Source organism: Pocillopora verrucosa, chromosome 12, assembly GCF_036669915.1.
Source record: "Pocillopora verrucosa isolate sample1 chromosome 12, ASM3666991v2, whole genome shotgun sequence".
NCBI classification, from domain to species: domain Eukaryota; kingdom Metazoa; phylum Cnidaria; class Anthozoa; order Scleractinia; family Pocilloporidae; genus Pocillopora; species Pocillopora verrucosa.
Window position 1 is genome coordinate 70,546 of NC_089323.1, and position 20,433 is coordinate 90,978.

General features: G+C 37.5%; 3 protein-coding genes across 3 annotated transcripts; 2 read left to right on the plus strand and 1 right to left on the minus strand.

The window, feature by feature from the left end:
* Positions 1-901: 901 nt before the first annotated feature.
* On the plus strand, positions 902-2,467 carry LOC136277356 (uncharacterized). The gene has a single exon (XM_066159381.1). The coding sequence runs from the start codon at positions 902-904 to the stop codon at positions 2,465-2,467; it is 1,566 nt and encodes a 521-aa protein (XP_066015478.1).
* Positions 2,468-3,106: 639 nt separating this feature from the next.
* On the plus strand, positions 3,107-14,783 carry LOC131778014 (ATP-binding cassette sub-family D member 3). Its single transcript, XM_059094389.2, has 28 exons — positions 3,107-3,248; positions 3,482-3,521; positions 3,946-3,995; positions 4,357-4,408; positions 4,728-4,816; positions 5,321-5,390; positions 5,558-5,584; positions 5,829-5,899; positions 6,021-6,090; positions 6,389-6,442; positions 6,624-6,680; positions 6,796-6,848; positions 7,326-7,415; positions 8,011-8,080; positions 8,318-8,387; positions 8,647-8,744; positions 9,091-9,182; positions 9,322-9,440; positions 10,203-10,269; positions 10,640-10,703; positions 11,018-11,095; positions 11,290-11,355; positions 11,582-11,695; positions 11,871-11,921; positions 12,055-12,099; positions 12,301-12,405; positions 12,807-12,863; positions 13,334-14,783. Exons 1-28 carry the CDS (start codon positions 3,112-3,114, stop codon positions 13,409-13,411), a joined length of 2,034 nt encoding a protein of 677 aa, XP_058950372.2. The 5' UTR covers positions 3,107-3,111; the 3' UTR covers positions 13,412-14,783.
* Positions 14,784-15,247: 464 nt separating this feature from the next.
* LOC136277305 (sphingomyelinase phosphodiesterase C-like) lies at positions 15,248-17,554 on the minus strand. The gene is made up of 5 exons (XM_066159230.1): positions 17,430-17,554; positions 17,000-17,174; positions 16,373-16,467; positions 15,848-16,072; positions 15,248-15,599 (listed from the first exon to the last, which is right to left on the minus strand). The coding sequence occupies exons 1-5, from the start codon at positions 17,530-17,532 to the stop codon at positions 15,295-15,297; spliced, it is 903 nt and encodes a 300-aa protein (XP_066015327.1). The 5' UTR covers positions 17,533-17,554; the 3' UTR covers positions 15,248-15,294.
* Positions 17,555-20,433: the final 2,879 nt, after the last annotated feature.

A 20,433-nucleotide genomic window follows, 5' to 3' on the forward strand; every position in this document is an offset into this window, starting at 1 on the left:
ACATTAGTTTTTATGTTATCCGTAGTCATGGAAACTTAACTAGTTTTCAGCTTTACGCGGTGAGTGTTCACCGAGTACGACATACTCGTTGAAGAACTAAGGCCAAAAAACTCTGATCAGATGAGCTTTTTTCTCGGTATTGTCTTGCCACTGGCCTAAAAATGTCACGTCCATAGACGAAAACTAGTTGCAGGGTCGTTTTCACCCCAGCATTTTCTGACATCGTCACCTGCTGAAATCATTGTCAGCCGAAGGTCAATTGGTTTTAGAATTCCTGTGATTGGTGAAGTATTGTAGCTTGTGTACAGCTCTCCTGTACGTTTAGTGAGCCAATGGCCATCAGAAATTAATTTCCTCAATCTCTAGAAGTTTCCACCCAGCTTACTTTCACAATTTAGCTTTGATCTTATTGATCTTATATTCTTGTTTCAGTATACCTTTTTAATCGTATAAGTGTCGGTCTTTCAATCAGAAAATCACAATGCAATGATTGAGTTATTGTTTTGCTTAAACCTCAAAGTTATTGAAATGCTTTTTTTGCCGCACATCTGTCCCAAGAGGCCACTTACAAGTCATCAATAAGGACCATCTAGTTGTTAATGTTATAATGGGTGTCCAGAGTGTTATTCGTATCACGTACGCCATTGTAGTTAGTACAGAGGACGCTGTTCTAATCTGCTGTAATATCCTTCTCTATGTAATTAGAAAGAATACACGATTTTGGTCTTGGGCAAAAACCAAACTTACCGTCTAACAGTAGCGTCAAATAGTATTTTTTCTCAGTCATCGAAAAGTTCTCTCGGGCAGCTCGAAAAGTAAACAAAGGACAATTTTCCGCTCAATTGTTTGATTGTCAAGTTTACATCGAGTCATAGGATAGTGACGAAACTTAATGCTGAGAATGCCTAGTGCAGCGACCGAACCCAAGTCCACTTCATGGAAAGTTACAGCGCAAGTTGCTGAAGAGATGATCAAGTTAAAAAAGGGTGACCCTCGCGTTGCATTAGCACTTCACAATGCAAAGATACATCGGCCAGCATTGTATATTTCTTCAAAAGCCTCTTTGACAAGTAGCGTAGATGACACAACAAAAATGGCCGTTCCAGGGCATAATCAGAATTCTCAGATCAAGACAGTGCGATCCAAAAAAGTAAATAAGATTGACTGCAAGGGAGAAATGTCTTCTGAGGCGAAAAGAACTCGGAGGTCGGGAAACAAATCCCAAGAATTTTCTCGCGAACAAATTTCAAGTCCTTCTGGATCAAAATTCGATTTGAATTCGTACCAATTAGAGAAGAATACTGCCACCGTTTACAACGAATGGGAACCTGACCTATCCCTGGAGAAAAGTGAGAATCAAAGCAGTAAACTGGTGACACTATCAACTGTCAATGTACAACCTTGGGAAAATGATTCAGTTCAAACAGCTAACGATAATAGGCAGCCATCCGGCCTAAAGGGTTTTATGGACAAGCAAGTCAGAAGAGCTGAAATATCTCGTCTTGTTTCACTTCAACGGGGTAGTAACGTGCGTAGATTGCATGAACAAATTAAAACATGTGCTGATGATGACTGTACAGTTCAACATACAAATAAAAAAATACACAGACCAGGAAGAAAAACATGTTCTTTCGCACTTCGTGAAGGTGAGCTCGATATCAGCAGACTTTCTGAAATACTTCTGGTAAGTTCAAAAATGCCATGGAATCCCTGTTCACCGTGCCGCCTTCCTCATGTAAAAAAAAAGTATAACACCAATGGGATAAAACGCATGGATTTTCCAGTCTTCGAGAGAGGTCCCGTGATGTCCCTGATGAAAACGGATTGTCATCTTTGTACAGAATGTAGAAAAAAATCTCAAAATCTACTAAGAGTATATGGCGCTGACAACGAATCGGAAAACCTGACCCGTCTTAAATACAGGTTGAAACTAAAAGAACGTCAGCTCTTGGAAAAGAAAGACGGTTTTGATAAACCTTCTGGACAAAGTGTGAAACAAGATAATTCGCAAAAAAGTTCTTCTCTTGGGCAAAAAGAAGATCTTAGTGCTAGCAAGCTTGAAGAATTAGCATTACCAAAGTTGTACCTTTCACATCACTCTACTGCCACCGCAGTTTGTCAACAGAAACTGAGAACACCGAGGACACGGTCAAAGATTACTGATACTACCCTGAGTTTAGAAGAGCGTTCAAACCAACGGTACCACAAGGTGGTTAAAATTGAGAGAATCTCTGCTCAGGAACAACCTTTGAAAATTTTAACTAAAAAAGGATCATCCTCAACAAAGTTGTGTGATTTTTTAGGTGCTCTACCTCCCCTGACGAGTGATTTGCGTGTCTTGGCCTCTCCACTTCGTGGTTTTACTCCTCAGTATTGCAGTGACTTAGCAAAAAGTCCAATACTTTGGAGAGAGAATTCTGAACTGAAAAAAGCAAAACAGGAGGAAAATACCAAAACTGAGACGTAAGAGTTTACAGGCGAAAAAAAAAGGAACACATGGATAATTAATTTTTCATAAATTTCCAATAAGACGGCAAGGACATTCAATATAGACAAGAGATTAATGTTATAATCTCTTTATCTAATTAATGAGTAATTATAGGTTGTTGTGCTTTTCAATAATAAATAAAACTTCGATTTCAGGACTCGTTTTAATGCTTTTATCAATCCTTGTTACAAAACAACAACAACAACAACAAATTCAAATCACAATTAAAAATTCAGGGTCAAAATCCTGCGAAGATCTCAAATCGAGGAAAATTTTCAAATTCTCTTATTTGTTTTTGTTAAAACAGACAAATGGCAGACAGTCACATTTTTACATGACATGAGAAAGAAACAGTTCACATGATTATGAAAGATCCAGTAAGAAATAGATAGGTAGAGAAGAAGGAATATGTGAGTTCAGACATCGAAAATAATTTAAGGATAATTATAATGTAAAGGCAACTTATTCTCTTACTAAACATTCAAAACGTCTTTTTGTTCATGGGAGGGGCTTGTGCGTTAGCCTAATTCTTCTTTACAAACTCTCTCAGCCCCCCTCCCCCCCCCCCTCCTTAGGTAGTAGCATTGAAGGCCTGGTAGCTAAGAAGGAGAAAATAAATCAACATGGTGAACGTATTGAGCAAGATCGCAGTGCGGTTGCCGGTTTTAAACTCTAAAGCTTCTGGAATTGCTGTTGCAGCAGTTGCTGCTGGCATTATTGTGCTGTGGAAGAAAAAGCTTGACGAGCTGAGTAGTAAAAGGTTGGATTATAGAATTGTACGAACAATTCAATCATGCGAACCATGGCTTGTTCGTCACTGAGATTTTTTGCACTTTGCACCGTCATGCAAACTGCACAGCGCGCTGGTGATTTGAAAGATAGCGATGCCTTTTACTAGAATTAACTGGCTGAAGCTCGGGTAGCGGAGTACGTGTATGTTATTTGTTTTTTATCTTTTGTAACTTACCTAAAAAGTATTCCTTCAATTTGCAGAAAAGATGTGACTGGTGATTTGCATATTACTTTAGAGGAGGTAAATATTATACACTTAATTCATGTTCCCGAGGGAAACAGTTAGTTTTGTTTTCCAGAGAGTCCTGATGTTTCCCTCGACTTCGTCTCGGGAAACATCAGGACTCGAGGAAAAAAAAACTAACTAGTTTCCCGAGGGACCATACATCAAGTGCTTTGTTACATAATTATTTAGACTTTCCCTTAAACAATCACGGGGAAAAAACATGCTCTTGTATTCGGCGTGGTTGTGGGCAACAACTGTGCAATTGTATCCTGGTCGGATAAGAATCAACCAATCACAGTGCTCATTTTGTTGAGTGAAAGTCTTGGTATATAATGATCATAAGTGTTTTGATTTCCCTGCTAAGTAATTTGAGGCATTGATTAATTTTTTAATATATTTATGAAACTCGTGTAAGTTTACCCTTTTCTAATATTTTCAGGAAAAAAACAGAAAGAAAGGAAAGGCTGCTGTTGATGGTGTGTTTTTTAGGTAATAAAAGTTTATTTACTGTTCACCCTGCAAGAATTTAGAATGAAGAGATGCTCATGATCAATAAAACATTACCAATAACACATTGTTTGTTTCCTGTTAAATTCTTTTGTGCTTAATGCCATAAGTGCTACATGCACAAGATCTTGCTTATGCTACATTAAAAGTCAGTCATGTGCATTAATTGGGTAAAAAACATCACATGTGATTAGTGTTGATTTTAATTTTATGTTACCTCTTTTAAAAGATGCTGATTTTTTAACTTTTTTGGAAAAAAGGTTATTTTTTTGCCCACTGATAATGTTAGCCACTCTTCAAACTGGTTATCAAAATGTGGTGTTATTCTCTACTTGTTACGCAGGCAACTGCTCAAGATTTTAAAAATTATCATCCCTGGATGGCTTTCACCAGAGGTACTTAACACACATTAAGCTTTTTAAGATGTTTGAAGTATTGTATACTGATGTTTTCTGTTTTATTTGGTATGATGGCTTAAATACTGAATTCAACCAATTATGTGGGTTATAATCTATTGTCATTTCAATATCTTCCTGTTGCAACATTTGTTTTGGTCATTAAGGAAGGAGAGAGTGAGTGGGCTGGGAATTTTTAACTTCCCAATCAAGAAAACTTGGTTTAAAAGTTTTTGTTTTTCAAAATAGAAATACAGTTGTAACTATTAAAACTTTGTAGTAGTCAGTCCTCAAGTAATATTATTCATTACATCTTTAGAGTGGTTACCTGTTACTTGTTGCTGTATCTCTAATAGCTCGGACATACTGTGATGTATGGATGATAAACAATGGGACATCGATTGAGAGGTATGTGTTCATATTGTTTAATGTTTGATTCTACTAATCATTGCACTTTGTATTTCAAATATCATCTCAAGTTTGTATTACTTTCATATGATACGTGGAATGCTGCAATTTGTCTGCACACTTCACCATAAGCCGTATGACATTACACATCACTATGTGCTATATGACATCACACAACCTCATGTGCCATATGACATCACACATCACCATGTGCTGTATGACATCACACATCACACTTCCATATGACATCACACATCACCATGTGCGATATGACATCACACATCAAACTGTACCAGATGATATCACACATCACACTGTGCTGTATGACATCACACATCACTGTGCTATATGACATCACACATCACTGTGCTGTATGACATCACATATCACTCTGTCCAAAGTCATGTATCTGGTTTTAGTTGCTACATGTCGTGGACAATTTCATAAGTTTATGTACTCAACATGCAGACTTAATAAACTGTTTTATATTTTGTGATATATCAGGTCCATTATTGGCGGTGATTTTGGAGGATTTAAAGACAATCTCCTTGCACTGGTTTATGCAATGCCATTTGTAAGTAAATTCAAATACTTTTTTCAAAGTTTTAATCTTTAAAAATAAGAAAAAGTCTACATGAGTTGGATTTTTATGGGTGAGATCTCTGATATCATCACCTGATATAAAACACAATTACACCCTATGTTAAAGTTGATACATTATTGTGTTTTTATTCTTCACAGATATCTGTGATAAACCAACTCTTAAAGGTGTGTGTAAAATTTTGATATTGACTGAATCTTAGAAACTTGTATTGTATGGATCCAAAGGTTTTTGCCTTTCTGAAAGCAGATTTTGTTATTTTTACTTTGTATTAATTTTATACTCAAAAGTTTCTTCAGTTTCAATTGCAAAAGTCTTTGAAGTAATTTGTGTTCTGTTTTTCCTCATTCAGAGGTTTTATTAGGTTTGAGGCTAACATTACTTCTTGTTGTTTTTCGTTACCTTTTCTAGTTTGGATTAAGTGAGCTCAAGTTGAGGTTCCGCTCCAGATTAACTCTTCATCTCTATGAAAAGTATCTAAGGTATTTAAATTGTGAACTCTGTTGTGGAACTGTTTTACTCTATTTTTGAAGTGTCAAGTAAAATGCTCTGGGAAAAAAGACCACAGGATAAAATTTGATCTCACTGAAACTTTCTTTTCAGCTCTTTTACTTTCTATAAAATGAGCAACTTGGATAACCGCATTGCAAATGCAGATCAACTTCTAACTCAGGTGGGTGTGTAAAAAAAGATAACATGTGATTTGAGGAAGCACAGCACAGGTCAACTACAATACCTAACAGATACTGAAGGTTTATAAGTGGTTGATGCAAGTTTAGTATATCTAACTGTTACTGGATTGTCTCTTTTATGGTCAGAACAATGTAAAGGGATCAATGGTTTGATAGTTTGTCACCTACTTTTCCAGTTGGTGTATGTTTTGGTCTTAAGCTTCATATTTACTTGCTTGTCTTCTTATGAATGTGGTTTCAAGATTATCACTAGAATCTGTATTTTCTTTTTTCATAAAGGATGTGGATAAATTCTGCAACAGTCTTGCTGAACTGTACTCCAATATAAGTAAAGTGAGTAGTACAAAATACAGAGTTTTACACTGGGTTTCCCTATGCTTAGGGTCAGGATTCAGGATATATTGTACCAAAATATTATTTGTTCCTCGTTGTACATTTATTTACATTTATTTAGTTCTGATTGGCAGCTGTATTTACCTGCTTTTTTATCCTTTTTGATTACAACTATTTACAGCCTATACTTGACATAGCCATATATGTACAAAGATTGGCTGGAGCTATTGGTATACAGGTTAGTATAACAGAACCATCTGCGAAACTTAATCAAATAAATTTATATGTCATTTTATTCAATGAATTTGTATTTTTCTAATGTTTACTTTATCTTATAATTGTCACTGTTTTAGGGGCCAGCCATAATGTTGGGATACTTAGCTTTCTCAGGACTTCTGTTAACAAGGTACTGCTAGGATGTACATAACTATACATTCTTCTCTTTTAAATGAACACTCTTTAATGGTCAGTGTGAAATTTTCCAATAGTTAACTATGACTCTGTGTCAAATTTATTTTTTAGTAGACATTATTCAATGTATCACACATTAAGGAACAGCAACTTTGCTATAGACAATACTTTGTGACTTTGACATGGCATAAGACTTGAATAGAATAAGACTTGAACAGAATAATTTAGTTGAACATTCCATGTGATGATCCAGGCATGGGTAGTTGTGAAAAGGACACAGGTAGTTGCCATTTCATTAACCTGAACCAAAGCTATCACCAGAGTGGATTGTGGAGTTTAAAACCAGACCAATAACGGTTTGCTGACTTAAAAACATATTGGATGTTATGACTTTATAGAAATGGGTATATTGATTTAATAATTTGGATTGTTAAATGATTGTCATGCCTGTTTATGAAAATAAAAAATCTAGATTGCGACGGCCAGTTGGTAGAATGACAGCTGATGAACAACATCTTGAAGGAGAGTTCAGATATGTGAACTCAAGGCTCATAACTAACAGGTAAATAAGATTATTGTACATAATTGGGAGACTAAAAATGAAATGACTCTTATGCCTTTTCTTTAATTAGGAGATGCTTACTCAGTCTACAAATGAATATAAATTTCATTTGAGAATGATAACGGAGAAAAGTGTTTTTTATAATTCATGTGGTACCTCAGCATGTTACAGAGAAGGATGTGTAACCCTCTAGAGTAACTTTACATGACAAACTGCAAAAATTGCAGAATACAGCTGCTTGCATTCTGACATTTCAAGGACTAAGGGCAATACAAGCTACACCCTGAGGGACTCCGAGAACAAACTTAATGTTCAAATGACACCACATTGTGGAATAGCTGTCGATCCTTACAAGACTAGGTGTGTGGTATCCCTGGGGTTGTTGAAATGAGAAATCAACAAAACTCTCTAAAGAATAGCTGATGAATTGCTTGTGATTAAATAAAATGTAAAAAAAGATCCTGATTCAGCCACAGAGTGAGTAAGCTGTTTGGCTCAAGCAGGGCGACATATGGAAAGAGATCTGTATATTCCATCAGGTAATATTGCATAACATATGGTTTGGTTAACTGTTTATTTTGACTTGAAACTTTAGTGAGGAAATTGCTTTCTACCAAGGAGGGAGAAGGGAAAAACTTACAATTGAAAGTACATTTCACAGGCTGGTAAGAAACTTAGATAATTGTAATAATAGTGAATGATTACACAGAATTCTTTATTTACATATTGTTATATTTTTATTTTTTTGTTTTTTGTACCACCATTTCTATCACTTGATAATCAAGGCCTTGTTACTTAGTTATTTGTCTCCACTTGCTGCAACAGGAATGACAAGCACCACTGGATAAAGAAGGAGATAAAAATCTGGCCTTTAGGCTTATTACATTGTTTTGTTTTTGTAGGTTGATCATCTGAGAAATTTCATTCAGTTTAGATCTAGTATGGGAGTTATTGACAATATTATAGCAAAATGTAAGTATTTTACTGGTACAAGAATTGACTTTACCTTTAGATTCAGACACATTTACATGTAGTTCTTTTTCTTTTCATCTATGAGTAGGAGTCAGTTGGTCTGGTTGTGGACTTTGTGTTTTTTGTTTTACTAAAAGCTCTTATTTTCAAGAGAATCAACTCTCTACTGTCTTCCACTTGGCTAAAAGGAAATGGGAAAGATTCGCTACAAAGGATAGTTCCTTTCTGATTGCGTTTTTTTTCGGTGTGCTGATTGTAGATATAGCTACTGCTGTAGGATTCTCAGTTGTCAGTCGTCCTTTTCTGAGTGCATCAAGTACAAGGCACATCAACAGCACACACAGTGAGAGAATGGAGGTTTGTTCAATGCATTTCTAAGGATAGCTAGACACAGACAGACGAGCAGTGAGACAGGAATAGGGTTAGGGGAACCTGTTGTAACCTGTGGAGAAACAGGCAGAAAGATGGGCATACACAGATAGAGGGAAAATATCAGACAGACGAACTGTGAGATTGACAAGGACGGATAGACAGACAACATATACAGACAGAAGAACTGAGAGACAGACCAAAAGACAGACTGACAGAAAGACTGACAGAAAGACAGACAGACAGACACAGACTGACAGACAGATAGACAGACAGACCTGACAAACAGCATTAGTGTTCTTGTTAGCTAAATTTCTTTTTCAAATTGTGTCAGGACTACTACAGAAGTGGCAGGATGTTAGTGAAAATGGCAGAAGCTATTGGTCGCCTAGTGTTGGCGGGCAGAGAGTTAACTCGACTGGCAGGGTAAGTTGGTGAACAGAAGCACTAATAAACTCATATACCACTTGCTTGGCTCTAGAATTCTCTTCCTTAAATTTGTGTAACTTGTTTGAAAAAAGGAGTAATTTAACTAAAACTTGGGTATCGATGTGTTTTTCTTCAGGTATACTTCCAGAGTTTCAGAGCTAATGACAGTGTTAAAAGACCTCAGTAAAGGAAAATATCAACGAACTATGATCAATCAGTCGAGTCCACAGGCAGAGGGAGACGGTGAACGGCAAGGTACAAACCACTGGAGCAATATGAATATAATACAAACGTAACATGATTATAATATAAACCATGTTGGGTGATATAAATGCAAGACCTGCGCATGTGAGTTGACGTGAGGCGAGTTTAAGGGCGTCCTTGTTTTTTTATGGTTGCGTTTTCTGCGGTTTCTACTCACGACCCGTACATAAGCCGATGGGAAAGTTTCGTACTGGAATCAGTGGGACTGGAGCATATGGTAGTGTTATCCTTGTGCCAATGCGCTTGTCACGAAACATAAGCTCAAGAATATATAGGGCACAAAACCAGAAAAAACTTTGACATGCTGTCATTTACCTTGGTCAGTGCGTGTAGTTAGCTGTTACTTTATGGTGAGGAAAAATTAAGGGGATGGGGGAGAGCCATACTTATATCGCTGCGTGGTATGTAAATTGAAAACTGGGAGAGAACAGTGGGAGAGCAGGTGCAAGTAACAATTTCTACAGGCTCGATAGAATGATTATCTTATGTTAAGTGCATGGTACAGTTCACAATTTAAGAGGCCGCCATAGGGTGTGGGTTTCATTTAAGTCAAAAACTGACAGAGTGAAGCAGTTGTTGTTGGTCTAAGGAAACGTTAATCAGTGCGTCGTCATCGTCATCATTATAGTATAGTGTATTGTAATTAGTGTTACTGTCGTTCTTGTTGTTCTTACCTTACCGTCAAGCTCACTTAAATTTGTTGACAGTTCCAATTTCGACAGATGGATTCACTGTTTCCCTTTTTCTTATTAGATAAGATTCCTAGGAGCTCTTTGGTTCCAAACCAAGGCGAAATAGTTGAAACTGATCATCTAATCAGGTTAGTTCTGTTACACTTTACAGCTTTGAAATCATGTTGTACGTTTGAATTTATTCTGTATGAAACCTGTCATTTAATATGATTGAAGCAAAAGATACAATTTTTTTTGTTACAGCACTGCACGTCGGCTGTGAATCAGCTTTATCAGATTAGTTTTATTATAATTTTTAGTCAACGTTAAATGGTCTCGTTTTTCGTGGCTATGGGGGTTAATTGTTGCACAACGAAGTATCAAAATAACAAGAAAAAATATTTATTACCACTAATTACTGAATGAAAACAACAAAAAAACACACGAAAATGGTGCTGTAGGGAACTGACTGTGTATGTGACTCGACAAGTAAAACAGTCTTTTCTTTCTTTTTAACAGATTTGAACATGTTCCTCTGGTTACACCCAATGGAGACATTCTAGTGAACGACCTTTCGTTTGAGGTGAGAACCGTCCCACTAAGGTAAATATGTAACACTTGGCTTGGATGTAATAATTTACTGTCTGCACTCACTGATCGGAATCAATACGGTGATTTAACTAATCATGATACGGTAAACACCGTGCTTCTTTCGCTCCGTGGACCATGACGTTTCTCTCCCAGCGATTGGCTGTGGTTCTTCTTTGAGGTTTTAGTGGTTTTTTAGTGATTTGTATTTGTAGTGATACTTATGGGTGACCGTAAAACAATTTCTCGTTAAGGTTTTGTTATGATGGCATATCTTGTACATGTAGCTGCTCTATTTTTTCTCCACAGGTACGTTCGGGCATGAATGTGTTAGTTTGCGGGCCAAATGGATGTGGAAAAAGTTCTTTGTTCCGGATTTTGGGAGAGGTAACATTGTTAGAATACTGGATGTTAGTTAATAAACAAATGCTAATCAAGTAAACTTCTTTAGAGAAATCAACGATATTCATAACAATTTTATTTTAAAGCCCTTCTTTTCTGGCAAATTAATATCAAGCTCTTTTTTAAGTAGCTCGGTATTGTTTACACTTGGTTTAATATTGAGGTGTTTTGTTTGACAGCTATGGCCGCTGTTTGGTGGTAAATTAGTAAAACCAAACAAGAGCAAGCTTTTCTATGTACCGCAGGTTAGTGATGATTAAACAGGGACAAGTTTTAAGATTTTTCGGGGTACAAAAGATATTCTATTTTCTACACTATTCCGATAATTTGTTATTATCGTTATTATTATTATTATTATTATTGTTATTATTATGACTATCATTATTACTGAGTAAGTTGTTAATCAGGCAACTTAAAAAAATGACTTTGTCTTCGGCGTGCGCACAATCGTTCTCAAATGTTATTTTTCAGCGTCCTTACATGGCCCTCGGAACGTTGCGGGATCAGGTGATTTATCCCGACACTGTGGAAGATTTGCACCGGAAAGGACTTACGGACCGAGACCTTGAGGATTATCTAAAACAGGTTCATGATTTATTAACTCATCAAGTTCCTATTGAAAGACGCAAATTTTCATTTTCATTCACAATAATAACCGCACATGTCACGGATCGAATTTTTAAGTTGGAAAATCAGATATCTCTCATATTGTTAGTTAACCTTCACTATTCCCACATTAATTCGTGAACTTGTGTTTCAGGTTCATCTTGGTAATATTCTTGAGCGGGAAGGAAGCTGGGACTCGATCCAGGTAAACTAATGAAGTGTCAATGACGTTTGAAGTATATCTTGTCAATCATGTTCAATGTTCATGCGGTAAATGACGAAGAAGAGTGTCTTTATTCTTTTTAATGTAGAAATATGTATGTTTTTTATTTCCCTAGGATTGGATGGATGTTCTGAGTGGTGGTGAGAAGCAAAGGATGGCAGTAAGTATGCATTGAAACCTTGACTGCAACCATGTCACACAACATTTATCAGCTTGTGGCGACAGTGTTGCGTGACTTGCTCTTGGTCACTTTCCTGGTTACCTTTGTGGTACTGAACGACAACGTGAGCTAATGTTTTGATTTATTTTTTGAAGAGTGGTGTTTATGATATTAACGTCATCTTTTCTATACCGTTATTAGATGGCTCGTCTTTTCTACCACAAACCTCAGTTTGCTATTCTGGATGAATGCACTAGTGCAGTTAGTGTGGATGTGGAGGGTTTCATGTATACACGCTGTAGAGAGGTATACCTTCAATCTAGTTAAAATTCTGGTCAGCAGACACCTTCCGCCAATGGGAAATTTTAAAATACAGGCTTTTTTTGTCTTAGTCTCTAAAAAATTGCACGTTCCCTCACCTCGGCCTTGCTTGAAGTGTTTCAACGGTCTTTTATCGAACCGTGAAACTGAACAACGCGTTGCCTCTTGCTGGGTTGAATGAGGAATTAAATTACACCTTTTTTTTCTGCTGCTTAAACTCGGTAGTGTTTAGTTGCCCTTTCCGATTCCTTTACACTGAATGATATTCTTGTTTTCTCCAGAACAATTTTGCATGTAGAATGTTGTTGATGGTATTCGTGCCAGGAAGTGTTAAGGAATACTTCCTTTGATCATAAAGCCATAAATACATTGTTTTCTGCATGTAGGTTGGCATCACATTATTTACTGTCTCACATCGCAAGTCATTGTGGAAATACCACGAGGTTTGTAATTATTTTGTTTCATATGCTCCTTTGTTTATGAATTTTTAATCAGCATTGCTGCAATAGATTGCCTTCCGTCAGTAGTACCTTGTTCAAGGGCGGTTTCTTTTTGATACGTATACATCAATCTCACGACGCCCATTCCCCCACCTCCCCTTCCCCTCAACAAGATAAAAAGTGTTGGAAGCAGCGGAGTTCCGGATTTGTTCGAGTTACTTTCTCTATTGCTGAAACTGGTAAAACCTAAATGAGCTTTAAAAGGCAAAATCTGACCAATCGGTTTAAAGAAGTTAGACATTAACATTTGACAGACGTGAGTTACTCTCAGTCACTGTCTCCGCCGTCAGTCCGTAGCAGGACTCGATTCACCCTTCTCTGTTGCTATCAAGACAAGATAAGGGGGACAATGCTTGGACAATAGGCACTTCTCTTTCTAACCTGGTATCTTTTCTCTCTGTCTTTATCTTCAGTATGTTTTGTGCATGGACGGCAGAGGCTCGTATGAGTACAAACCGATTGATTCTGCTACTACAGAGTTTGGTTCCTAAACATCCTACTCTGACCTCGATACACGCCACCCGTCGATCAACAACTACAACTGCACACTCAGAACACCGATCGATCCTTCAACTTCTATCCCACTTAGCACTCGCCAATCAATCAAACTGCCCTACCCAACAAGTCTCACCTGCCTCTTCTTTTCAGGCTTTGTCTTATTCTGTATTGTATGGTGGTTTTTTTTGGCCTAGAACTTTTATTTCGTTGCAAACTTGGGTTATTATTTCAAGGAGATCCTGACGTAACAATAACGCAAATATTCAGACTCTGGTGAAACTACCCTAACCAAAAAAAATACACGTCACATGTCATGTTTGTCTGCGAGTAGGCATGTGACCATATAGGTCAGCCTGAACAGGCAGGGAAACATTCTGCCTCGCATATCTGATAACTAAACAAGAGGTGTCAAATGAATCGAGTTTTTTAAAACAATAACCATAATTAAATTTTTGAACTTCGTAACACATTATAATGTTTAGTGGCGCTACGCAAAAGAGTGTTTTAAAAAGACTGCTTGAAAGTGTTACTTTTACTTGGTGGTCAGCTGATGATAGGTAAACTTCGTCTTTTAATGATCGGGGAACAGATGCAAATGTTGCAAGTCGGTGGTATCTCTCTGTTTCTGTTTGGCACAGAATTGCACCTGCAAAAAGCTGTGCGCTTTTGTTGCTAAATCACGACTAAGAGTTTTTTCAGGAACTCCTGTCAAGAGCAGGGCCCGGGAGAATTCCTTTTATTCCATCTATATGTAACAGTCGTTATCCCTCTGGAAGGGAGTAGCTTATCAAAACTACGAAGGGGTGGGGAAGGTGGTGACTTTGATTTTTTTTTTTTTTATTAGTTGAGGCACGGTAATTGCCGATGTAAATCTGAGGAATTTTCAAAACAGTTTAGAGAGATTCAGGGCTGTGCCGCCTTTTCGGTGGTGTAATGTATTTTAAAATGTTGATCTGTCATCTTGTTTACAAACTAAACCAAACAAATTTGTTGTCAATGTTAATATTCTCAGCACTTTGTGTTATCTGGTGATTTTATGACTACTGCCTCGTCACACAATTTAGGTTAGAAATTAAACATGGCGAACCCTGATATTGAGATGTAAGGGCTATTGTGTGTGCTTTATCTGTTAACAGTTTCTGTGGTTCTGAAGGCGACGCGAGAGTGTTATTACACAGCTTCATCTTGTACGGCTTTATTGCAAATCCTTGATAGGTTTGATCAGATAAATAGAATGCTTCATTCGATAGTTGAATCTAACGATATAAGATATTTCAAACGGTTACTTGAATCCTATTTAATTAATTTGCCAAATACCGAATGAATTTTATAGCGAGGTGACTTGTGAAATTACGTTCTACATAAAAGGTAAATTCAACTCTTATTTAAAGAGGGAGCCTCACTTGTAAGTCTTCATGGCTTCTTGAGACTTCCTCGCCTTTCCCCTTTACTATTTTCTATTTTTTTTATGTATTATCTATGCAAATTAACTTTGTTCCCCTTTTAATATATAATAAAGGCAAATGATAAATACATGAAATAAAATGAAATCCCGTCACAGCTCAGTCAAAGAATCCTACGACCCATTTGGAAATTGTATGGCTGATAATAATCTGGTGAAGGTGTGGTGTCGCTCCACTTTCTCTGATGCCAAGTAAATGATATGCGTATGATACTTCGATACCCGATGGACTTAACTTCTTTCTTCGTTTATTCTTGTAGCACATGCAGATAACAAGAGTGCAAATACATGTAAACCTCGTTTTGTTTTGCTAAAGGAATCCGCTTCAACGCCAGTTGTGTTTTGGGCCAAACATCTGCAAAGGGAACTGAAATAAAGCATTCTGTTTACTGATGCCTTATCGATAAAACGATTTCATTTTCGAGATCTTCGCGAACTTAGTAGTGCTCCTGCCTCAAAATGCATTCTTAAGAGACACTTCTCATAATCGTTTTTAAAAACGTAGCGCATGGAACAATAAAGAACTGCCCTTGGATAATAATCGGGCCAGTAATTAACTTGTCGTGAAAATGCGTAAGCTTTCCAGAACATATCATTCTCGTTATTTATTAAAGCCTCGGTTAGTTTATAGATTCGATCGGCATCTATAGACTTATTTGCAAACAAGGGGTATTTCTTGCTGAATGTGTAATCCAACCGCCACACAGGAGTGGAGGACACTGAAAAAAAAAAGGTAAAGATATATTTAATCTTTTTAGACACAAACTGGGAAACGTTTGAAAGTGAAGAATAATGTAAAATTTCGTTTCAAATGGTGACACTAATTCTGAAGGCATTATATATATACGGATTTTCAATTTTTCGTTTCTTTAGTGGTCGCCGATGCCTATAATGTTACAACTCTCCACAACTCGGCATGATCGTTAATGCGTCCTTGTTTTGATTAGTTACAGAGCCACGCCCTTACCTTTGGTCGAGTCGAGGTCAATGTAGTATTGATTGTAGTCATAAAGAGACATTGATTGTTCATCTAATATCATCACACGGAAGGCTGGATTACTCTTGTAATCTGGACTAAGAGAGGGAGCGATCAATGCAAAAGACTTCCTTGCGTCATTAGAGACAGAGTCAGAGTTTGATTCCAGAGTCTGAAGTCTGAAGTCGTCTTTGTGCACGTGACCAAATAGCTGACCTACAAATAAAAAATTTGAAAATCACAGGATCATTAGTTACAATATAACCCTTTATTCCAGTTAACTTCTGTGAAATTACGCTAAGCAGATCTTTTTCAGTTTTCGTCGCAAAAACGTAATTTGACTGCCATGACTAAAGGGGTGTCTTGACGTCCAGTATTGAAACACACATGCATACAACGAAAGTTTAGTGGAAGCCTAGTATTGAACAAAAATTCACTCCCCTCTTGTATGCTAATTGAAAGTAGGAGAGAATACTTTTTTTGTTAAATTACTATCAATTTGTAAAATCTTCTCACCAGCTATCACTTTGTGATACCTTCCACCAACCAGATCCATGTATCGTTTAGTAAAACTGGGCAACCAAAATGGCTCATGGTTGTCAACGTCCACTCTAGAATTCAAAAAGCGATAGCATTGACAATACTGAATGATAAAACCCTTATAGCACTGACAATACTGAATGATAAAACCCTTATAGCACTGACAATACTGAATGATAAAACCCTTATAGCACTGACAATACTGAATGATAAAACCCTTATAGCACTGACAATACTGAATGATAAAACCCTTATAAAAATCCCGAGCATGAATGCTATCGAAGATTACTAGCAGAACGAATCCAGACATTATTGCGCTCGACAATCGTTCATTTGATCAAGTGTGGTATGCTGAGGAAGGGAGTGGCGTTATAAAAGGGGTCTAATCATGGTTAAAGAAACGGCCAGCGGTTTTATGGAGAAGACAAAGCTAAATGTGCAAGTGGGGCCCTTTACTCAACCGCTTTATCGACAGACGCCGTTGTTCATCCAGGCAATGAGGATTTAGTGATTGGATATCAGTGCTTGCTCATCAGTATCACGTTCATAACGCTTGATAACGGCAAACGTTCTTCATTAAAATTCTAAACAGAAATCACTTACCCTGGTGGAATGTGACTTGCTATCAGTACTCTCTTCCCTCGTCCTTCAGCAGACTCGAGTTGACTTTCTAACCACGACAACTGACTTAACGCAGTTTTACGAACTTGAAGATTGTCTTGGTTGCTTTTGTAGTGCCAGTATATGGTATTCAATACAATTAAAATCATTCTCCCATCTAAAGATCAAAGTTATTTGATCAGTTTGGTCACTGGTCGACGGAAAGGCATTAATTTATAGTCTTGCTGAAAAAATATGGCGCTTAGGCCTGCGCGGTGTTGGAAGACGTTCAGTTCGACCCAAAGAAAAATTATCTCTCTTCATAGGCTCAATGGATCGACAAAGAATTTTTTCTCCCCGCCAAATTAAACGCTACAAATATCTCATAACATTAGGGCAATAAGTTTCCTCGAATTTAAATGCTCAAAAATACCTGCAATGCTTGCATTGTAGTAACCGCCCTCAAGGAAGGTTTCTCTTAACGTTTTACTAAATGTAGATTTGCTTGCATCGCCTGCGCTGCCATCATAAATCATTAACGGTTGCCATGAAGACAAAACAGAGTTGTACCAATCACTGGTGTTCGGTAAAGTGAGTGGTACCAGATAATCATGTAAACCAATGACAGGAAACACAGGAATATCAGGAAAAACTGCATGTGTCTCATTCGCTGTCCTAATCATGGCTTCGAGAATGTGCTGTTCATCAACATCAACTTCATGTGCAGAGAAGTCTCCTACAAAGATAAAAAAGGAAGGGGAAAAAAGTAATGGACATTTTGGTGATTATTTGAAATTACATCTGTCACTGATCGACTGCAATAAAGCATAATTAGCTTGCGCAGCTGCATTCATCTCAGCGGTGTTCAGAAGTTCAATAATCTTTATTTTATCGCTATGGCTATGGGCCAAACAAAGGCAACGGCTCGATTCTAGCTTGAGGAGTTTTGATACCGACTTCCATTGAATGTACTGAATGACTATACTCAGGGTAACACAAGTTAAAAAAACAATCAATGATAGTTAATTTCATGTCTATTTGAGCGACTCGGTGATTCCAAGGGAAACAACCTGCAAAGAGATAAAACGTGGTTTAATCCGCAACACCTCAAAAGTGCCAGGCAATTATTCAGAACCATTCAAAAGCCGTCAGGAACAAAATGTTCAAAACAAACGCGCAGTCTCTATTGTTTTACGCAAGTCTTCTAATTCAAAACAGAAAGACCTCGTAGTTTGTTGTTTTTGTGTATTTCTTTATCTTCGTGTTTGATGGTTTGTTATATAGTATGTTTAACGACTACTTGGTACGATACCTTTTCACTAAGCCTGATAAAGGTTCTGGAGTTGTAATGATGGACAAACCCGAATATATCCGCCTAGTAAGCGCTGCTTCCGTTGACAACACCCCTAAACTTTCACACGTTGATCACAAACGACCGGCAAAAATGCGTGGACGACTACCTAAGCATTTTCGCCCTCTCCTTGAGAAAGAGAAAGAGTTGCAAGAAAATTTACGTCAAATTTTGCCTGAAGAAATTGCCAATTCACTTTCTCCAAAGAGTTCCAGGCTCACTCATCTTTATGGCTTACCTAAGACTCACAAAGCCACGCTGGGATGAGGTCTATTTTATCAGCAACCGGAACCTACAATTACAATCTGGCTTGATGGCTTGAAGAAAAGCTGAAACCACTTTCCATAAATTAGTATACAATCACTGACACCTTTGCCTTTGCTGATGAGATTCGTACTCATTCTATGAATAAAGACATATTGGTCTCTTATGACGTCACAGCTCTCTTCACTTATGTGCCTTTAGATGAGACTATCAACATCGTGGTCAACAAAGCCTTCACAGATGATTGGTTCAACAAAACCAATGGCCTTAATCTGCAAAAGGATCAGCTTGCTGAACTACTCAAAATTGCCACAACCAATCAGCTTTTTCAGTTTAATGGTCAACTTAACCCTAACCCTAAATTGCGCTCTATTTTCAGTCGTCTTGACAACCCTATGGGCCGTACTGATTCCGCTATTAATAATTTGATTTTTAGAAATGCTTCGGCAAGCACAGCGGAAAGAAACGCCGATGATAGAGGCACAGTAAGAATTAGTCTTCCATTCAAAGATCAAGTGGCCCCTGATGCGGTTCGGAAGCAGTTGGGCGATCGTAGCCGTAAGATTCTCCCAAGATTGCAGCCTGTTTTTGTGAGCAAGAAATTGGGGCAAGATCTTAAACCTAAAGAAATGAAGCCGTCAATTGTGAATCGGCAATGCGTTGTTTACCGTTTCTCATATGATCTGTGCGATGCAGATTATGTCAGGTACACAGCCCGACACCTTCATCAACGCATTGCTGAGCACAAATATTCGACAATCGGTTGACATTTCGTGGAAGCTCACGGTAGCAACCACCTCTTGAAAGAAAACCAATTTAGAGTTTTAAGAAAGTACCAAGGAAAATTTGATTGTTTAGTCTTTGAAATGCTGTTCACCAAGAATCTCAAGCCAAATTTAAATATCCAGGCGGACCCCATACGTGCATTACTATTGTTCTTTTCTAACGGTTTAGCTTTTTATCACCCATTGTTATTTTGGTGTATTTATAGAGAGTGCAACTTGTAAATATAGTTGTTGACTTTCAATTGATAAGGACGTTTAGCCAACTTCGAAACGTCGTCGTTTTTTATAAATTCTAAAATTTTTTTTAAGAAATATTTTATCGCAATTTTTTATAGTTAAATGTTTTTCTATATCACTTCTTCTTCGATACGTTTTTGCATAATTTTGATGACAAATACGAAATTAAAAAAATATCATGGGACTTACCTGAGATCAGTATGAAATTCAGCTTTGTGCCGTCTGTAGCGTTCTTTATCGCTTCTAAGCTACTTTCCAGCAACAATAGTGGAGTGTCACACCCAATTCTACCCAAAGGAGCTTTAAACTCAGCTGTTTTGATGGATCCGTTTACTGCGCGACACATGTCACGCTTTGGAATGGAGCTGTTGTACTTCAGATCTAAGTTGGCATCTGTGAGATGTATAAAATGGACCAAAGTCTGTTGAGTTGTAAATTTCTCCTCAGATCCTGAAGTTCCTTGCTTGTAATTCGAGTCACAGTCGGGACAATGAAGACAAAGTACAAACGTGAGAATCAACATCAACGACAGAACAACGCAACTTTCCTTTTCCGATTGTTCTCGGAATCGTTTGGAGACGATATTTCTAACTGTTCAGTCATTTCGATTGTCTAAGAGACACCCGAGGTAGTGTTGCTTCGTCACTGAAACAATGCGGGAGTGACAGTTGAAGGGATAAGCATAGCAAGTCATTGGTAATGTAATTTATCTCCAAATAAACTGATGGTGTTAAATATTGATATCTTTTCATTTGTATGACATCACTTGTAATGTATCCTATTGGCTCTGATTGTTTTGT